Genomic DNA, 16,022 nt, shown 5'->3' on the forward strand with positions numbered 1-16,022 from the left:
GTTGTTTCGTTTCAATTACTCCGATATTAGTAGCAAGGCCATTCCTCAAAACATCGGCATCAGTAATCGCGTCCAAAGGCTTCATTCTTACAACAGCGCGAAAAAGAAGGACTGAGGAAGGAGCAGGTATATGGCCTACATTGCCGCGACTACCGCAAAAGACACGATAACCTGTGCGCCGCGGAATTGGATTGATGGATGGATGAAATCAACCTTATTAGAAAAAAAAGTCTTCCAGGGTTGTCCCCTACTGGTCCAGGAGTCCAGAGGCTTGTGCTTCTTATATAGCCCGATCCACCAGCCATTTCTGGCCAGCGGGCTGAGCGGTCCGCAAAGCAGCTTCCCAGGAAGAATAAGTAGGATGGGGGATGAAGGGTACTGCTTTGGGTAAGTACATTCCCACAGATGGTAGAAAAATGAGTATTTGGGCAGGCCAAAAGTGTCACAGTGAGAGGGCAAGTCAGGATGAAAGCATGACACACGGTAGGGGGAAATGAAGCAGCCCATCTGCTATTGTCGCCATGTGGCTCTGGATAAGGGCGACAAGGTACTGTGGGGTGATGGTAATGCCATGCGGCTGTGTTGTAAAATGTGGTGATTGAGATGTATAGAAAGTATTGATGTGGCTGCTTGAGCAGGGTTGGCTGCCTGATCGTTCGGGGCAACGTACCGACGTTGGGCACAGGCACAGAATCGCCTGTGCATGGAAATATTCGATCGCCGCATCGCGTACATCGTGTGCCGCAAAGTCCTCGGTTGTTGACCAGATAAAACTGGATTACCTTGACGAAGCTACTGTAGTGGCAGGACATTAATTCACATGTGTGGTTTAACTTGTTTTCTTGCGTGTGTTTTGTTTTTGTGTCTCGTGCTCCTGCGTGCTCTCGATGTGAAGGTATAAACAAACATAACTCCTTGCTAATAATATTCGATTTATTGTCAGCGCTTCGTTTGTGCGTGTGCTTCATGCTCATTCCTCGTTCGTCGCACTGTTCACAATGCCAAGCTTTCCCCAACTCACCCAGTTTTCGGTTCCTGCCGGAAAAGGCTTCACTTCCACCACCGAGCAAGCCTGTCTCACATTTCCAAATAAGCACCTCCCCGCTCCAAACCCCGATACAATAATTTACCTGGGGCCCCTACATGCATCGCACTGAGAAACTATACAAATTCACGGCATACACATACTGAGAAACTACACATTCAATGAAAGCGGATTTTTCTATCTTCTGCACTGCTTCTTCCACGGTCCTCGGTGTTTACCGTTCAGCTTAGGGCACTTCTACAGCCGCTCGACGCACTTCCAGCGGTCGCTATCTACCATATAGTGCAATTAATCCTCGCCTCCACTAAAGTTGTTTATCAGCCACGTATGCCTTATCACAACCATATCCACCGGGTAAAGGCCCAAGAAACGAGAATAAGAAGAGCGGCAACGACGCAGCCCGTCAGGTACCCTTGACAAGTACGTTGTAACACATGGACCGCTGCCAAAGTGGTGAACTGCGCCTTATTCGGCAGCACATTCTGAAGGGAGCCATGCACAATCTTCTGTTTTGCACAACCTGCTCACCGCTCATTAACACTACACAAGCGTCTGGCAGAGCGAAAAAGCGAGGCCATTATATTAGACAGAGAGGGGGAAGGTTCGACTTAAGCTAACAGCAACCTCTTTAAGTCTGATACTGCGCAAGAAAAAAAAAGAACGGCATACACCCCTCGAAAGATGAGCTTCGGCCAATGGCGCCAATTTTTATAACAAGGCGGTTAATCCGATTAAGCCGTGGTGGACCTCCTTTCATAGGTCGCCCCATGAGTTGTCTCGCAACTAGAGATCCATGGGAATCCATGCCGACGTGAGAATCAGTCGATGTCATGGGCGGAAGGGGTGAGGGCTTGCAGCCAACGATATTCGACTGGGGACCCCCTACGCATTTGCCACTAATTTCTTTATTTGCGTCCTCAAGTCTACTCGGGAGCTTGCGGGAGTGACGGTTCTCTCCGCCTGTACAGTTGATTACCTAAACTGGGGGAAACCAGCGGCCCATTTTTTGCCGTCATGTGGCGCTTCTGAGATTATTTTTACATTCCGCTTATTTACTTAACTAAGATTGATTATGTCAAATTTCTTTATTATGTTTGGCGCCAAGGGCGCTTCATAAATTGTCGTAGGTGTTAAGAAACAACCGATCCATATTTTTTTCCTGATGAAGTTTGCGCCTCCTGGGATCGGTTTTTTTTTTTTTTTCGCCATTCAAATAACATCCTAGATGTATCACACAGTGAAGAACTACAGCGCCAGCAAAGAAACAGAGGGAAACAAAAGATACAATGACCGCAACAAAAAATGAAAATTAAAGGAGACGATCTTCGGATCCGATCAAGCTTTCTGTTGCAAATACTTCCTACCCTTGAGCGATAAACCAGCTGGTACTAATTAAACGAAAATCCCGAGCCTCATTCTGTACAAATCCCTTATCCATTTCTTTTTGCGTGACACTATATATAGCGTGGTAGCAGCATCAGGTGAAAGCAGCAAGCGGATGATCACAGAAATCAAATGGTGCAGCACCCTCGACGGTAGCTATCGCTGTTCGCTACATGCGCCGGATCACCATTGGCTGGCATATGCAGCCAGCAGGCGTAAATGGACCAATAGGCAACACGCTCAAGTAGAGATGGAGACTTGATAGTTCCGGCCACGTCATCGAGCAACAGTGTAAAATGCTAGGGAACCAGATGGAACTCAAATGAGAAATTAATATTCGAATTTGATAAAATATGGCCCTATAACCAAAAAGCACATTAGACGGCAAAAATTAAAACAAAAATGCAGCTGAGAGCGGTCGCGCATTTATCCATGATTTTAAGTGCATTTCATGTGACCTACGACTGACAGTATTCTGCTTACGGTTCGTTTGAGGACGCAAGTTTGGAGACATTTGTTCTTACTTCGTGAATGAAGACATTCTCTGGGAACATTTTTTTTTTTTTCGAGGCAACTTTTTCTGAGGGCTTTTCTGGGCGTCTTTCTTTTATCTGGAGAAGGAAGGGAGGGGGGGATTCCGTGACGAGGTAACGTAGAATGTATTTATCTGAACCCTATCACTATTCGGGTTTTGCCGCTGAATATATGTGCGGTTTTAGGCTTGCGGGCACTTTTCTTTTTATCATTATTATTATTAGACTATTAAACGTTGCGGTTTGCCAGTCACGTATGACTTATGATGTCGAACTTACACAACTCGACGTTTGACTGCAATGTTAGGGCTTAATTAGGAGCAAAGTACAGTGCGTTCCGTTTGTCAGATTTACTTTCTTATATGACCTTCACTCTGCTCCTGTTTAATTGCCTCTAGTCCTTGCCGCCACGTTTGACCATGAGATATACTGGAGTAAAAACCCTCACACATAGAAAAAAAAAGCATCGCGTGGATAACATTATCGCGTTTGGACCGTATGGCTATAGATAGCAGCTACAACTCTGAATAACTCTTGCATATCGACGTATTTTTGTACGTTAACAACGGCGAACGACGCAGAAACCCCCGCTGCAATTCAGCGTATTTTGTATATTTAAATGGATCCAGGCTATATTTACCATAACTACAAAATAGGGTCGCTTCACGCTTTTTCAATGCTTACACGCTATCAAACGAATTGGCTGTGCAGTTTTGCAGATGTTTATTTTTCCGGAAAACCTTGTCAGTGAAGGAGACAGAGCCAAACTTCATAAGAAGCTTTAAGTGTGTCATCACTAAACAGCTCTAAAAGGGAAATGTGGGAACAGGTGCGAAAATTCACTCGGGATTTTACGTCTTCCACATCTCCAATCTTGACGATGCCCGGCACAGGGGCTGCATTAGAGGATTGGTCTGGTTTTATGAGGTTTAACGTCCTAAAGCGACTCAGGCTATGAGATGCCGTAGTGGAGGGCTCCGGAAATTTGGACCACTTGGGGTTCTTGAACGTGCATTTACATTGCAAAAGCACACGTGGACTTTGCTTTTCGCCTCCATCGATATGCGGCCGCCGCAGTTATGATAAAAGGTTTTAGATAAATCGGAAAACTTTGTTCTTTTGTAAGCATTTCGGATAAACAAACTGGCGAGGAGTCCGTACTTTCCAGAATTGGATTGGCGCATTGTGTTCCAATGCAGGTTTGCGAGATGCATAGAGCTCTTTCTGGCCCACAGCCGGTTTCAGTTTTCTCGTCCGGAGAACACCGAAACAACTGCACCTGCACTTGCTTTTACCACTCCGCCCCCTGCTTTGTCACTCCGCACTCGACAGGCTACCCAGCATGGTGGAAACCCGAACTAGCGAAGTTTCACGTATTCCGTCACTGACGTCTCGTGGGCGGCGCAGCGGCTGGATTGTTGATAACTGCTGGCGGACGAAAGATGACTACGCTGGGGTTACGGGGGGAGGGGGGAGGGGGGGAGGAGGATATCAAATAAAGACGTACAGTTATTCAACTCGCTTCCAGAGCAGTGAGCCTTCGGTTTTTCCTGCACCCTCTCCCATTCACCGCATTAGTATTATATGCACGCAACAATAGCCTACAAAGCAGCGGCTTCTGTCGATTGTTCGGCGAACCTGAGTTGTTAGGTGCGCGCGACCGCCCCCGCAACGCTCAACTTCGACGCGTGCGCGCGAGCTGATCGCAACACAAGGCCAGGTGCACGTTTACTAAAGCGCACGCGCTCTCCGCACTGTCTAGCAGCTACGCAAGCAATAACACCTGCAGACAGGAGCGCGACAAAGGCAGCCAGTCAGTCGAAGACAGCCAGCGACTTAGTGAAGGGACGGCAGAATCTACCCTCCGACAAGCGTGCGCGTACGCCCGAACACTCAATTCAAACCGGCGCCGTCGACTCCGAGTGGTAGTGTTCGCTTTCGTCGTTTCGTGTCTCGGATCCACGGTGCTCGGATCTCTTCGCGCCAGTCTCTCTTTCTTTATCTGCGTGGACGCCCGCCGACAGCTGCCAGCGGACGCCTGGGCACCGCGTGTTCCACTACTGCGGTTTCGGCGCATTCCTGCGTTGTGCACGCCTCAACTACACGCTCCCTCGGTCTGGCTCGTGGAGCGTCCGGATTCATGGACAACACGGTGAGTTCAAGGACGCACTTATTCGCCGGATGTATCCGCTTCTCTTATTAGGGACGTCCGTTTATAGTTGCTGCGCTGGAGAGTTAGCATGTAACATAGGCTTTGACACCTGACACACCGTGCATTTGGCGGGCGTGGTGATACTGTCCACTGACTTCCTTTGTCTCTGCCTGAAATGCGAACATATCTTTTACGTTTTCCAGGCGTATAACACGTATATGGTGGTGCAGAATGGCATATGTTGTGAAGCGCTTCAGCGCTCCCTCTCTCTGCTTAGTAACCATCTCATTTCCAGAAAAGACTCCTGACTGGCACTTAGTGATTGATCACCGGTGACAAACAGGCGTACCACGTGATTTTCAGCCCGATAGCGGCTGTCACGGGGAAGCAGCTGCTTCCTAGTGGCGTCGTTGCCAACGTATTTTACTCGTTACTTTTCACTCTGCGACATTTGCTGTCTCTTAGTTCACATTTACCCTTTTGTGCGTTTGAATTTTTTCTTCTGCACTTTGTTTCAAAGCGCTCACTGTACAGCCGGTCACACGCCTAGAGCGCCGAACGGTGCGCTCGGCGAAGTCTGCTCCACTGGCGAGTGGGCTAGCTTGGTAGAATAATGCTCTTACGCGGCCGTACATACTTTGTCACAGGTTATGATTCACTTTTCATGCGTGGGTTAGCGGGAAGCTTTACCAGCGTATACAAGTTCCTTCGATGTGAAAAGGAAGAGCAGGGAAGTTATTTATCAAAATACAAATTTTTGGTTTGTCTTTTTAGTACAGTTGAAAGTGATTTCAAGAAATTGTACGCCGAAAGTAAAATTCGTTACAGTACAGAGAAAGTGTGCTTGACATAGAATGAAGTAATCGTAAACTGAGTTCAAACTTCGTTCCCTTTCATATGGTAATTGTCATTAGATGACTGAATCGCGTAGCGTTTAGCAGCCATATAACGGCCATAAACGATAAACCACCAGATGTTCGTGCAAGCTTATTCTTGTTCAGTGAGCTTTTCGCCTGCTACAATGCCCACACAAGTTCTTACGCTGTTCCATAAAGTTCTGATATAATGATCTTTACTGTCATTTCTTGTTATTCAAAATTCGAAATGCCGTACGTTTCAGAAGCGCAGAAATGGCGGCTATCCCAGGACAAATATCAAGCAGTCAATATTAGTCCACTACCGACATCGCCGACTACGGATTGCACTCTTTTTTTTTTTTTTGCGTGTGTACCGCGGGCGATACATGATACAGAGGGGCGATGCATGATCCAGAACGGCATGATTATCACTTCCATACTGTCGTAGCGCATGCACTACCAAGAACGGCCAAACTGCGGCTCTCGAATCTGGTGCCTACACCTCGCACCCACAGCTATGTGATCTCCTCAGGACTGCAACCACATTGTTCGACCCAAACTTCAATGAGCTTGCTCAACGAGTGGGGCAGTACAATGCACGCACACAGTGAGCAATCGGTGCATATTAGTTGCTTTCACTAGGATCACCGACCACCGGAACAGAATGACACGCCCCTTTCTGCTGCGGCCCCTGATTAGAACGATATCTTTTTACTGCTCTTTGTACGCGCCTACCCAGCCACCGCTGTACTGTACCGTATCGCTCTTATGCCGGCTGAGGCAAAATGTTGTCAGCACCTCGCGACAGGGTCGACCTTTCTTGCTTCCCCCTAGCAATGTCAGGCGAGCAAGCGACGGGATCAAATTGCTCGAAAACAAACTATTCCGAAACCATGCCTATCGCTCTCTCCCGTCACTTTACGTTCGTTTGCGTTTTTTTTTTATCGCTTCTGTGAGCTGCAACTCTTGAAGCCTGCGATGGAAGTTCTAAAAAATATTTCAGCCTAACATGTAAGGAAGAACACTGGTAAGTACGACGCTCCCTCCACGGCCTCATAAATAGAAGCCATGTGCCTCAAGGCTTTCGTACTGTTTTGCGCACTCACAATCCGTGCAAAAGTAGTCAGTAAGAGAGCAAACGTGAACAGAGGGATTGCTACTCAAGGACTGAGAATGAAGCAATCTAGTTGGCTTTGTATAATGGTTTATTTGTTTGATGTATTGAAGTAATCCTCAACCGCTTTCATAACGCAGCTAGTGAGCACGCACGACACTAAGTTCTCAAGTGTGCGGTTTTATCAGCCACTTTTCTTCGTAGGCGCTTTTTATAGATACGCGTTGGAAACAAGAAACAGCAGTAAATATGCGCACACTATAATATAATGTCTATTTTCTGTCAGTTGCCAAATGTTTTCCACCCAGTGGAAATGTTTCAGGGCCTTGAGGCATACTCTCATGTTTCACCACCCTAACTGAAGTGATAAACTAATGACGTCCTTTCTTCAAACGTAAAAATTTGAACCATTTCTGATAACTGCTCAATGTCACCTCGAAGTAAAGCTTTTGTCTATAAAACTAGAAAGGACAAGCCCATATATTTGATGCACGCAGAAATTACCAGCAGACCATAGTTTTCTATAAAGCTGGCATCTTAACGCACTAAGAAAAACGTTTACCCTGTTTTAAGATGAACACATTTCTTTTCATCGAGTGTTGTTTCAAGGGAAAACGGCCGTGTTGACCTGTTCTGAATTTTTAGCATTTTAAAGAAGGAAGTGCGCCAAACAAAATATCTGTAAATACAACAGACCATTAATATAATTTGGCGCGTGATAGCCTGAGTTTGTTACGCGGCATAAAACCCAACACAACAGCATAAAGCCGCCCTTAAAGTAGAAAACGAAGTAGCTGTGGAATATATAAAATTTCGGGCTATCAACGCTTTGCCGACCATTCCACTTGTTCTCCCGACCCATCGGTGATAATTTACGATTTCGAAAAAAAAAATTCTTTCATTGCGAATTTGACGTAATTTGAAACTGTTTAGTCTTGCATCTCCACCAAACCACGAGGGCAGGATCTGCTAGGACAATAAATGGAACATTTTATTGCACACCCTCGTTTTGGGTTGGGAGGGTTCTATTATGTGCACAATTCCCCCAGCGTGTTTCATTGTTTCAAACGATAAGAGTATCAACTTGCGCCCTCATGACGTATGCGACTGGGAAAAGCAAACCTCACAAAAGGCATCGCAGAAAACGGTCACGTGAAGTATATATCTATCGTCGAATTTTGCGGGTGACGTTGGACACAAGTATGCGGCTAAATGACCCTGAAAACAAACGTGCGCACTCCGCCAGTTCTATCGGAAATAATTTTTCTTGGTGCATAATATCGAGTTTGCTATGTCACTTTTGTCGGAACGTTGACTTGATAATCGTAATGGCTTGTGACATGCGGCGTCAATTTTGTGCTAGTTGTATTTGAGGTATTCGAGCAGCCAATATTGATGCTAATGACTAACTACTGTCTGAACGCAACCAAATAAAGCTGTTTCACTGAAAGTAGCACAAGCCGTGGCCTCATCATCAGCCGGACTATACCCACTGCACGGCGAAGGCCCATCCCATTTTCTTCCAGTTAACCCGGTCGTGTGCTAGCTGCATCCACTTGACCCCTGCGAACCGTGGCCGTAATGGTTCTACAGGCTGCAAGCTAATTGCATATCCAACAAAACACGTATTAAACCATTAGTGCTGTCCTTGCAGTCGTAACCGCATTTCTTGATTCTTCAAACGCTGAGAAAAGTGTCATACTTTCACTACGATTCTTACTAGTTAACTTCAAATGAATTGGTTTAGGGTGCCAACGCTCTACTTTCGAGGGACCTGGTCCAAAGCCCCACTTCTCATGTCAGAAAAATTCTGGCTGCTTTTCATAGCGTAGACTGACTGTGTTCAGCATTCGCTCGTTGGAGTGTTGCGTAGGGTCACTGGTCACCCGACCTGCTTGAGCTGTTCAGCAACTAGCGGACAACGACGCTTTACGTGTAAGGCAAAACTTTCTCGAGATTCAACAGGAGGCGAAATACTCTGCATTTTATCAGTTCTTTTTTTTTTTCCGATATAAGCCAAGTCTGCCTTGACAGAGAGCTAGTAAAACGCGTTTTTTATCCACGGCAACGCATCGGAAGCTTTAACTTGGTATGCTTCAAAATGATAGTTATCTGTGCCATTTAATTTTTATGGTGCGTCAAAGGAATTATACCTGGGCGAACTTCGAAATACAGCTAAGCTTCACCCAATTTCGATATCTAAGCTCGGCTCATTTCGAAGATGAAGTGATTACGATACTCCCTGATGCGAAATTTAAACGCATCTCGCTGTTTAAGCCTTTTTTCGATATACTGAGGCAATGAATTTGAGATGTTTGGATATATATCTATGCGCAGTTACAAAGCCCTCCTTATTTTTCTCATGAACCAAGCTGGAGCTCTTGACTCTGCATCTAGCTGTTTAAGCCTTTTTTCGATATACTGAGGCAACGAATTTGAGATGTTTGGATATATATCTATGCGCAGTTACAAAGCCCTCCTTATGTTTCTCACGAACCAAGCTGGAGCTCTTGACTCTTCTTTCTCTTCTTTCTCTTTTTGTGAGAAATTATTCGGCCTTTGACTCTCATTCGCTCGGTTATGACAGCAGCTCAACCGTCGAACGCCGTCGCTCTAAAACTCGTTTCTCAAAGCGGCCATAGTGCAGCGTTCTGTTCTCTATCGTCGAGAGCATGCGTTCACTACGCCAGCTGGCGTACGCTGCGTGCTGGTGACATTTCGCAATAGGGAACCCAAGCTCAAGTTTCGCCGCGCGATGGCAGCGCCGCATTCCTGGCATGGTGGCGAAATGTGAAACGATGGGACGTCGCCGGAGCAGACGCTCCGCTAGCTTCCTGTGCACGTGCGGCGATCGAGTTGCGCCTGGCGGTTATTTGGGCATACAAAAGCGCTTCCGCTGATGCGAAACGGAGGTACTAAGTAGCATTGTGTCATGGGTAGCCACAATAGTAGACGAAGCACCAAAAGACGAAGCTCACGTGTGGAACTTTGCAGATTTCATTGGAAGCGTTTCCACAAGACCTGTTTTCCAACTGCATGACAGCATTCTGAGAAGTCTCGCGTTCTTTGTGGAAACGAAAAGGGCCAATTTTCCCCTTCTCCATAAACTCAGAAATGTTCGACAGTTGACAAAGACGTCTTAGAGAGGCATCAAAAGAGTACAATGGTTTAACACCATCTATACGAAGTGAAGGGGGTAGAGGATTCTCCTGCTCTTCGCTCCGCGCGTGTCTTGCTTTGCCGATTTTCTGTGCTCTCTCCCTGCTTTGCGAGTGCTCTGAAAGCAACCAAATCAACAGATATCCAATGTGCGACGTCCGCGATCGATAATGATGTGTGAATGTGCCCTACGACCAAGAAAATATCTAGGAACGAGGCCTTTTTTTTTTTTGGGGGGGGGGGGGGGTTGAAAACATGCTTGGCTGAGATGCTTTTACAGATTTCCGCAAATTGGCCAATAAATGAACCAACATTATTATTATTCATAACCAAGATATGTTGGAAGTGCAATACAAAAGCGATCCTAGCTATGGCTCGATTGACACTACTCGCACGGAGCACCCTATTCGCGTCACAGGTTTCGTAAATGCAAACCAAATATAAATAAAGCACAACCATTCAGTAAGAACCGAAATAAAGCACGATTGTAGTACAAGCTTGGATTTCACCTTCCTTCCGAGCCAGCGAGCCGGTTATGTCGCGTGCAGCGCGCGGAGCACGCATGTGCTTTTGAGACTGCTAGCGTTCGTGCCTTTGAAGAAACATCTCCTTCGGACTATAGCTTATTCTTCTACTGCAAGATTTGCTTTAGTAACATCGTAATAATAAAAACAAAACCGTATATAGATCTCATGCTATAGGGCAAAAAAATAATCAACAAGCGAGCAACTTTATCTCAGAGTACTGATAATACTTCCGCAGTTTTTAAACATCTTATATACGACAATATAGTTGCATAGCTGACTTACCTCGAGATAAACTTCCTTCGTTTTCGCTAACGTGGGAAACGCATTCACAATCAATATTTACTCATCGCCGTCTGTCGTCTGCTCTACAGTGCTGACGTGAATAAAAATTTTCTAGCCTATAATTACGTTTCCTCCATGGAAATACGCGGCAGGTTGTCCAATAATTAAGACGGAATGCAGGCGGAATGTTGCGATGCGCCTGCGGGGGCGCGTCAGGGCGCGTGCTCGTTCGAGAGAAAGCGCGCGGCGCACGTCGCGAAGGCAGCGAGCCGAGCCGGCGGCGTCCCAGTGTGTGTTTTTCTGCCACAGATGGCGCTGCCCATCAGGAGCCGCAGCGCCGCCCAGCGATGCTTTGGGAGCCTATAGTGCCCCGCGTATAGTTATTTCCGTGCGCGTGGCAATGCCGCCAGTGTCTCACTATAGGCGGAAGTGATAGGGGAAGGAACCTCGACGAGACCTAGAGCGTCGCCGCTGAATTCAGACCGTTGAGTATCGAAATGGCGGCGGAACGCCGGGGATTTCCCTCGACTCATGCCGCCAAAAAGCTCCGTCAATGCATTGAACAAGAGTGCTTTCCACTTTCTTCCAACGGGCGCCGGTCTCGACGTCGAGAAATGGTATGCTAATTTGTATTCGATTGACTTCTGAATAATTTTGCTAAATATCTGTAATAGCTCAAACGTGTGAATATTTGATGACAAGTACCGTAGTAAAACAAACTTCGTAAGGAGTGTATTTGCATGAAGTGACCTAGGCACAGTGTGTGTTCGTGTGCTCGCGTGCGTGTGAGAGTGGGCTGATCTTGGACACAAAGACCGTTTAAAAGCACTGTCTTAAAGCTCACTGATAGCGCCATCACGTCATTATCATTGGCTTTGTAGCCTTTCGTTTTTCGGAACGCATGCGCCCACTTCACCAATACTGTTTGTCAGTCTTATTTTATCGTTATGTTGTGCATACCAATATATTCCCTTTTTTTTTTTTTGTTCATGGGGGAAGTGTCCACTCAAAGGAATGAGCTTTATTTTTACAAAATATTCTAGTTTTCTCGCAACAAAAAATGTATATGACCAGATGTGGAAAACGCTATTTTTGCCATTTCAAAAGGTTTGGAGCCCTGTTGATTGTGTACTGAAATTGTGTTGTTTACATAATTTTTTTACTATGCAACTTTTACTTTTAGAGAAGTTAGTTCTAAAGTTCTTTTTTGAAATGGGTGTTTAGGGAAAAATAAAAAAACTTTGCCCCAGGAGCGGCACGCTGCAAGAAGTCAATTTTCAGCCTTACATTCTGGAAGGGTGCAATTAAGGCGTTGCCACAACTTTTTTGTCTTATTGGAGCTACATTTATTTCGAGAAAGAAGTATCTCTGGACTAATAGGCTTCTTCTCCACACTACTTCAAAATCATCCAAAATTCAGAAACAGCAAAGAATTGACAATTTTCATTCCAATTCTGATAACATCATATCCGATTTCTATAACTCCCTCAACAATACTCAATACTTCGTAAATACTTCGTAAATAATCCAACGCTAAAAAGCGTTGAATTATGTTGTTTAGAACTATAAGATATAAACTTAGCGCATATCCTGAAAAAAAAAATCAATATTATTCTGAAATGACATTCAAAAACATCAAATAACGGAGAACTTTGATGAGAATATAAAAATAAGCATCGATTTTTTTAATCAATATTGCTGAAAGCAGTCATCAGTGCATCATTAATATAATGCTCTAAAGTGTGTGGCATTATTCAGTCTAAAATATTAAATTAAAGGTATTAAACTCTGCGCATATATTTACTTTATGGAATTGCTTAGAACTACCTCTGAGGAGAAGAAACCCTCTGGAATTTTATATAATACGGGCTGCATGCGGATGCAGTTTACATGACGCAGTGATCGAGGTCACGTGCGCAATTAGGACTTTCGCGCTATAAGTGTCACAAACACCTCGTTTAAGGGTTGCCAGGCGCAAACAGCGACTACTTTACGATGCAACCAGACCAAAGAGTCAGAACTGAACAATACATTTTGTTAGGGCCGGTCAGCCTTTGAAAGGGACACTTGTGTCGTTGCGTTGGCCAGCGATCAAGAACTCGGGGAGAATGGATAATACACAAAGTAACAGAATAAATTGTAGTTTATGCGACAACAGATCAATACCGAAAACGGCGCAAGGACTAACCAGACAAAATGCAAGTTCAACGAATGAGGCAAATAAACAATAGACGCATACATTAGATTACAGGCAGTGATGCACGACTGGAAAGAAAACGTAGCAGGGGGCAGCAGAAAGTTAGGTGGGCGGATGAGGTTAAGAAGTTCGCAGGGGTCAAGTGGATGCAGCTTGCACAGAACCGGGTTAATTGGAGAAATATGGGAGAGGCCTTCGCCCTGCAGTGGATATAGTCAGGCTGATGATGATGACGATGTACGACAATATAAACTAGACACGTAAATGGAAAAGTCAAGAGAACAGTGCGCATGGGGTGGGGGGATCAAGGCGGAAGTTCCCGATCAGGTGGTCGCCTACGCAGCGCTGGCTCGAAGGCGGCCAGCTGGGTGACGGAGACGAAAGGATGATCGCTGCACGAGCCTCCTCCAGTTTCACATCCTGTTTGAGTGAGAGCACTGAGCCAACGCGTGCATCGCCAGCATACGTCTACAAACTGTTGGCACTGGTTTGTGACACTGAGAAGAGATGTAAAGTTCGTACTCCTCACGTACAATGTCACTTACAATGTCACCATATATCGCACCCAACCTCTTTCATTGTCTGCTGCTAAATCATGTGGTGTGTTTCGTGGCAGTTTAGTCGAAAAACTCGTTTTAACGAGCTGCAAGCTATTCAGCTCGTACACAGGGAGTGCGGGTGTTCTCAGATCTCGCGTTTCGCTTGAGCCTTTTCAGGTTAGGTGGACGGAAAGTTCTCTTTACGCTAGAAAGCGCCCTCTACAAGAATACTCGCCATCTCTGCTCGTGTCTAACATAATGAAGCATATGTCCACCAAAGCCTTTGCCTAGGATAGTACATAAGTGCGCATTAGGAAATTCGATATTGTTGCTATTACTTGTAATAACCGTGAAATGAGATATATTTATTAACTCAATTGAATGTCATCGCATGTCAAGAATTTCAGGATAGAGAAAAAATTATACCACCACTTATCTTTTCCCTTGAAATTAAACAAAATATCTCATTTGAAATTAAACGAAATAACTCATTTATTCTATTTTAAGCTATAATCAACCCTTCCAGAAACGAAAGGCGACTTTATAAGCACAAAGAAGGCTTTGGGCATTGTATGAGATAAAAGGTGGCTACATTCATACCTGCGTAATGCGATACATCGAATTCCGGCCGCGACGGCTGCTTTTTCAATGCAGGGGAAGAACTAGGCGCCCGTGTGCTGTGCGATATCAGTGCACGTTGAAGAACCACAGGTGGTCGAAATTTCTGGAGCCTTCCCCTACGGTGTCTCTCGTAGCCTGAGCTGCATTGGGACGTTAAACCCCATAAACCAAACCAAACAAGTAATGCAATGGATTTTAGTGCATGGTATTAATGAAGCACTGGGGATTGTTTGGGGGCAATTTTAATCAAAATCGGAGATGTTTAATTTTAAATTCCAAGGTTGCCCCTTTCTCGTTGGTTCTTTTAATTTTAACCGAATTTGAAACGATATTTAAAGTATTATTCTAGAACCACAAATTTCATTTGAAATAAAGAACATGAACTGCGTATAATGCACAGCAAAAGGTTTAGTGGCACGACCTCATTGCAGTGTCCGGTAATGAAAAGCTGAAAATTGGCATTTGTTTTAAATATGCGTTCAGTTAAATATTTTTATAATTTTAAACAATATATAATGCAACACCTTTTAGTCCCTGATACATATGAAGTACTGACGATGGTTGAGGAAGATTTAAATACAAGAATTTTTTTACTTTTTGAATTTTGGCCGCGTTTGGAACGGTATGAAGAAAAGGCTTACTTCTCTAGAGATACAAATTTTGCCTGAAATAAAGGACATGATTTACACAATGCAGAAAAGTATCGATGGCAACACCTTATTGCATCGTGCCGAATGTAGGACTCAAAAGTTTTTGCAGCGAGTTCCTCCTGGAGCAATATTTGCGATTTTTCCTAGAGAAAAAGAAATGTGCCAACAAAAAAAAAAAAAAAAAAAAAACGTTTATATAAACTTCACAAAAGTAAACGTTGCATATAATAATTGGATAAGAAATGATTTACGATGAAATTTCAGTGCGTGAGCAGCAAGGCTTCAAACTTCCAGTTTTCTGAAATCTCAAGAACGGCGTTTTCTACCTTCTGTGAAATACATTTTTAATTTACAGCGTATCGTGCAAAACTAAGGCTCATTTCTCCATGACCTCGATATATATATGTATATATAATGTGTGTGTGCGCATTTGTTTGTTTGTGTGCGTGTTTGTGTGCGTGTTTGTTTGTTTGTTTGTGTGTCTGTGTGTATTTCTTTGTGCGTGTGCGCGCGCGCTACTTGTTACGCGCAACTGGCAGTACACCGTTTCGAACGTCATTGAGAGCAAGGTATTTAAATGTACGTTGCTTATGAGCACGATTTATCTAGTTGAACAGCACGTAACTACATATGGCTAGATGACGATGCGTCAAAGGCAAAGTTCGCGCGCAATCTGAACTACGAGCTGTGACGGAGAGCGGCATCACCGAGATAGGCAGAAAATAGGGCGCTGACACTCCGCGCTTACACATCTGAGTGCGGAAAACCCCGACCTAACCTGAAATCTGCAGTTTCCCGGAAGCCTTGTCCATAGTTCAGTTTCACCAGTATGTTTCACGCGAAATGTCATTCTGTGGACTTAGCACTAAATTAGACGTTAAACGTTTACCTGTATGAGTGACGTAATGTGCGTATTAGCATTAAATTATTTGGTAGTTTCGTGTTTTCCTAGCCCGTCTTGGA

At 44.8% G+C, this 16,022-nt stretch overlaps 1 protein-coding gene across 3 annotated transcripts in view; it reads left to right on the forward strand.

Moving 5' to 3' along the window:
• Positions 1-16,022, forward strand: part of LOC146185912 (uncharacterized) — a 74,273-nt gene that overhangs the window by 41,961 nt on the left and 16,290 nt on the right. Inside the window, exon 1 of one of the 3 annotated variants that reach the window (XM_084606843.1) lies at positions 4,549-5,113. The exons of 1 other annotated variant lie outside the window; for it this stretch is intronic. In XM_084606843.1, coding sequence (XP_084462969.1) covers positions 5,102-5,113 — 12 coding nt within the window. In that variant the 5' untranslated portion in view covers positions 4,549-5,101. Of the gene's footprint in view, positions 1-4,548; positions 5,114-11,463; positions 11,670-16,022 lie in introns of those variants that run through there. One more of the 3 variants, XM_084606841.1, reaches the window with a different exon arrangement.

The sequence above is a fragment of the Amblyomma maculatum genome, chromosome 6, assembly GCF_055883805.1.
Source record: "Amblyomma maculatum isolate TAMU_Amacu chromosome 6, ASM5588380v1, whole genome shotgun sequence".
Lineage (NCBI taxonomy): Eukaryota > Metazoa > Arthropoda > Arachnida > Ixodida > Ixodidae > Amblyomma > Amblyomma maculatum.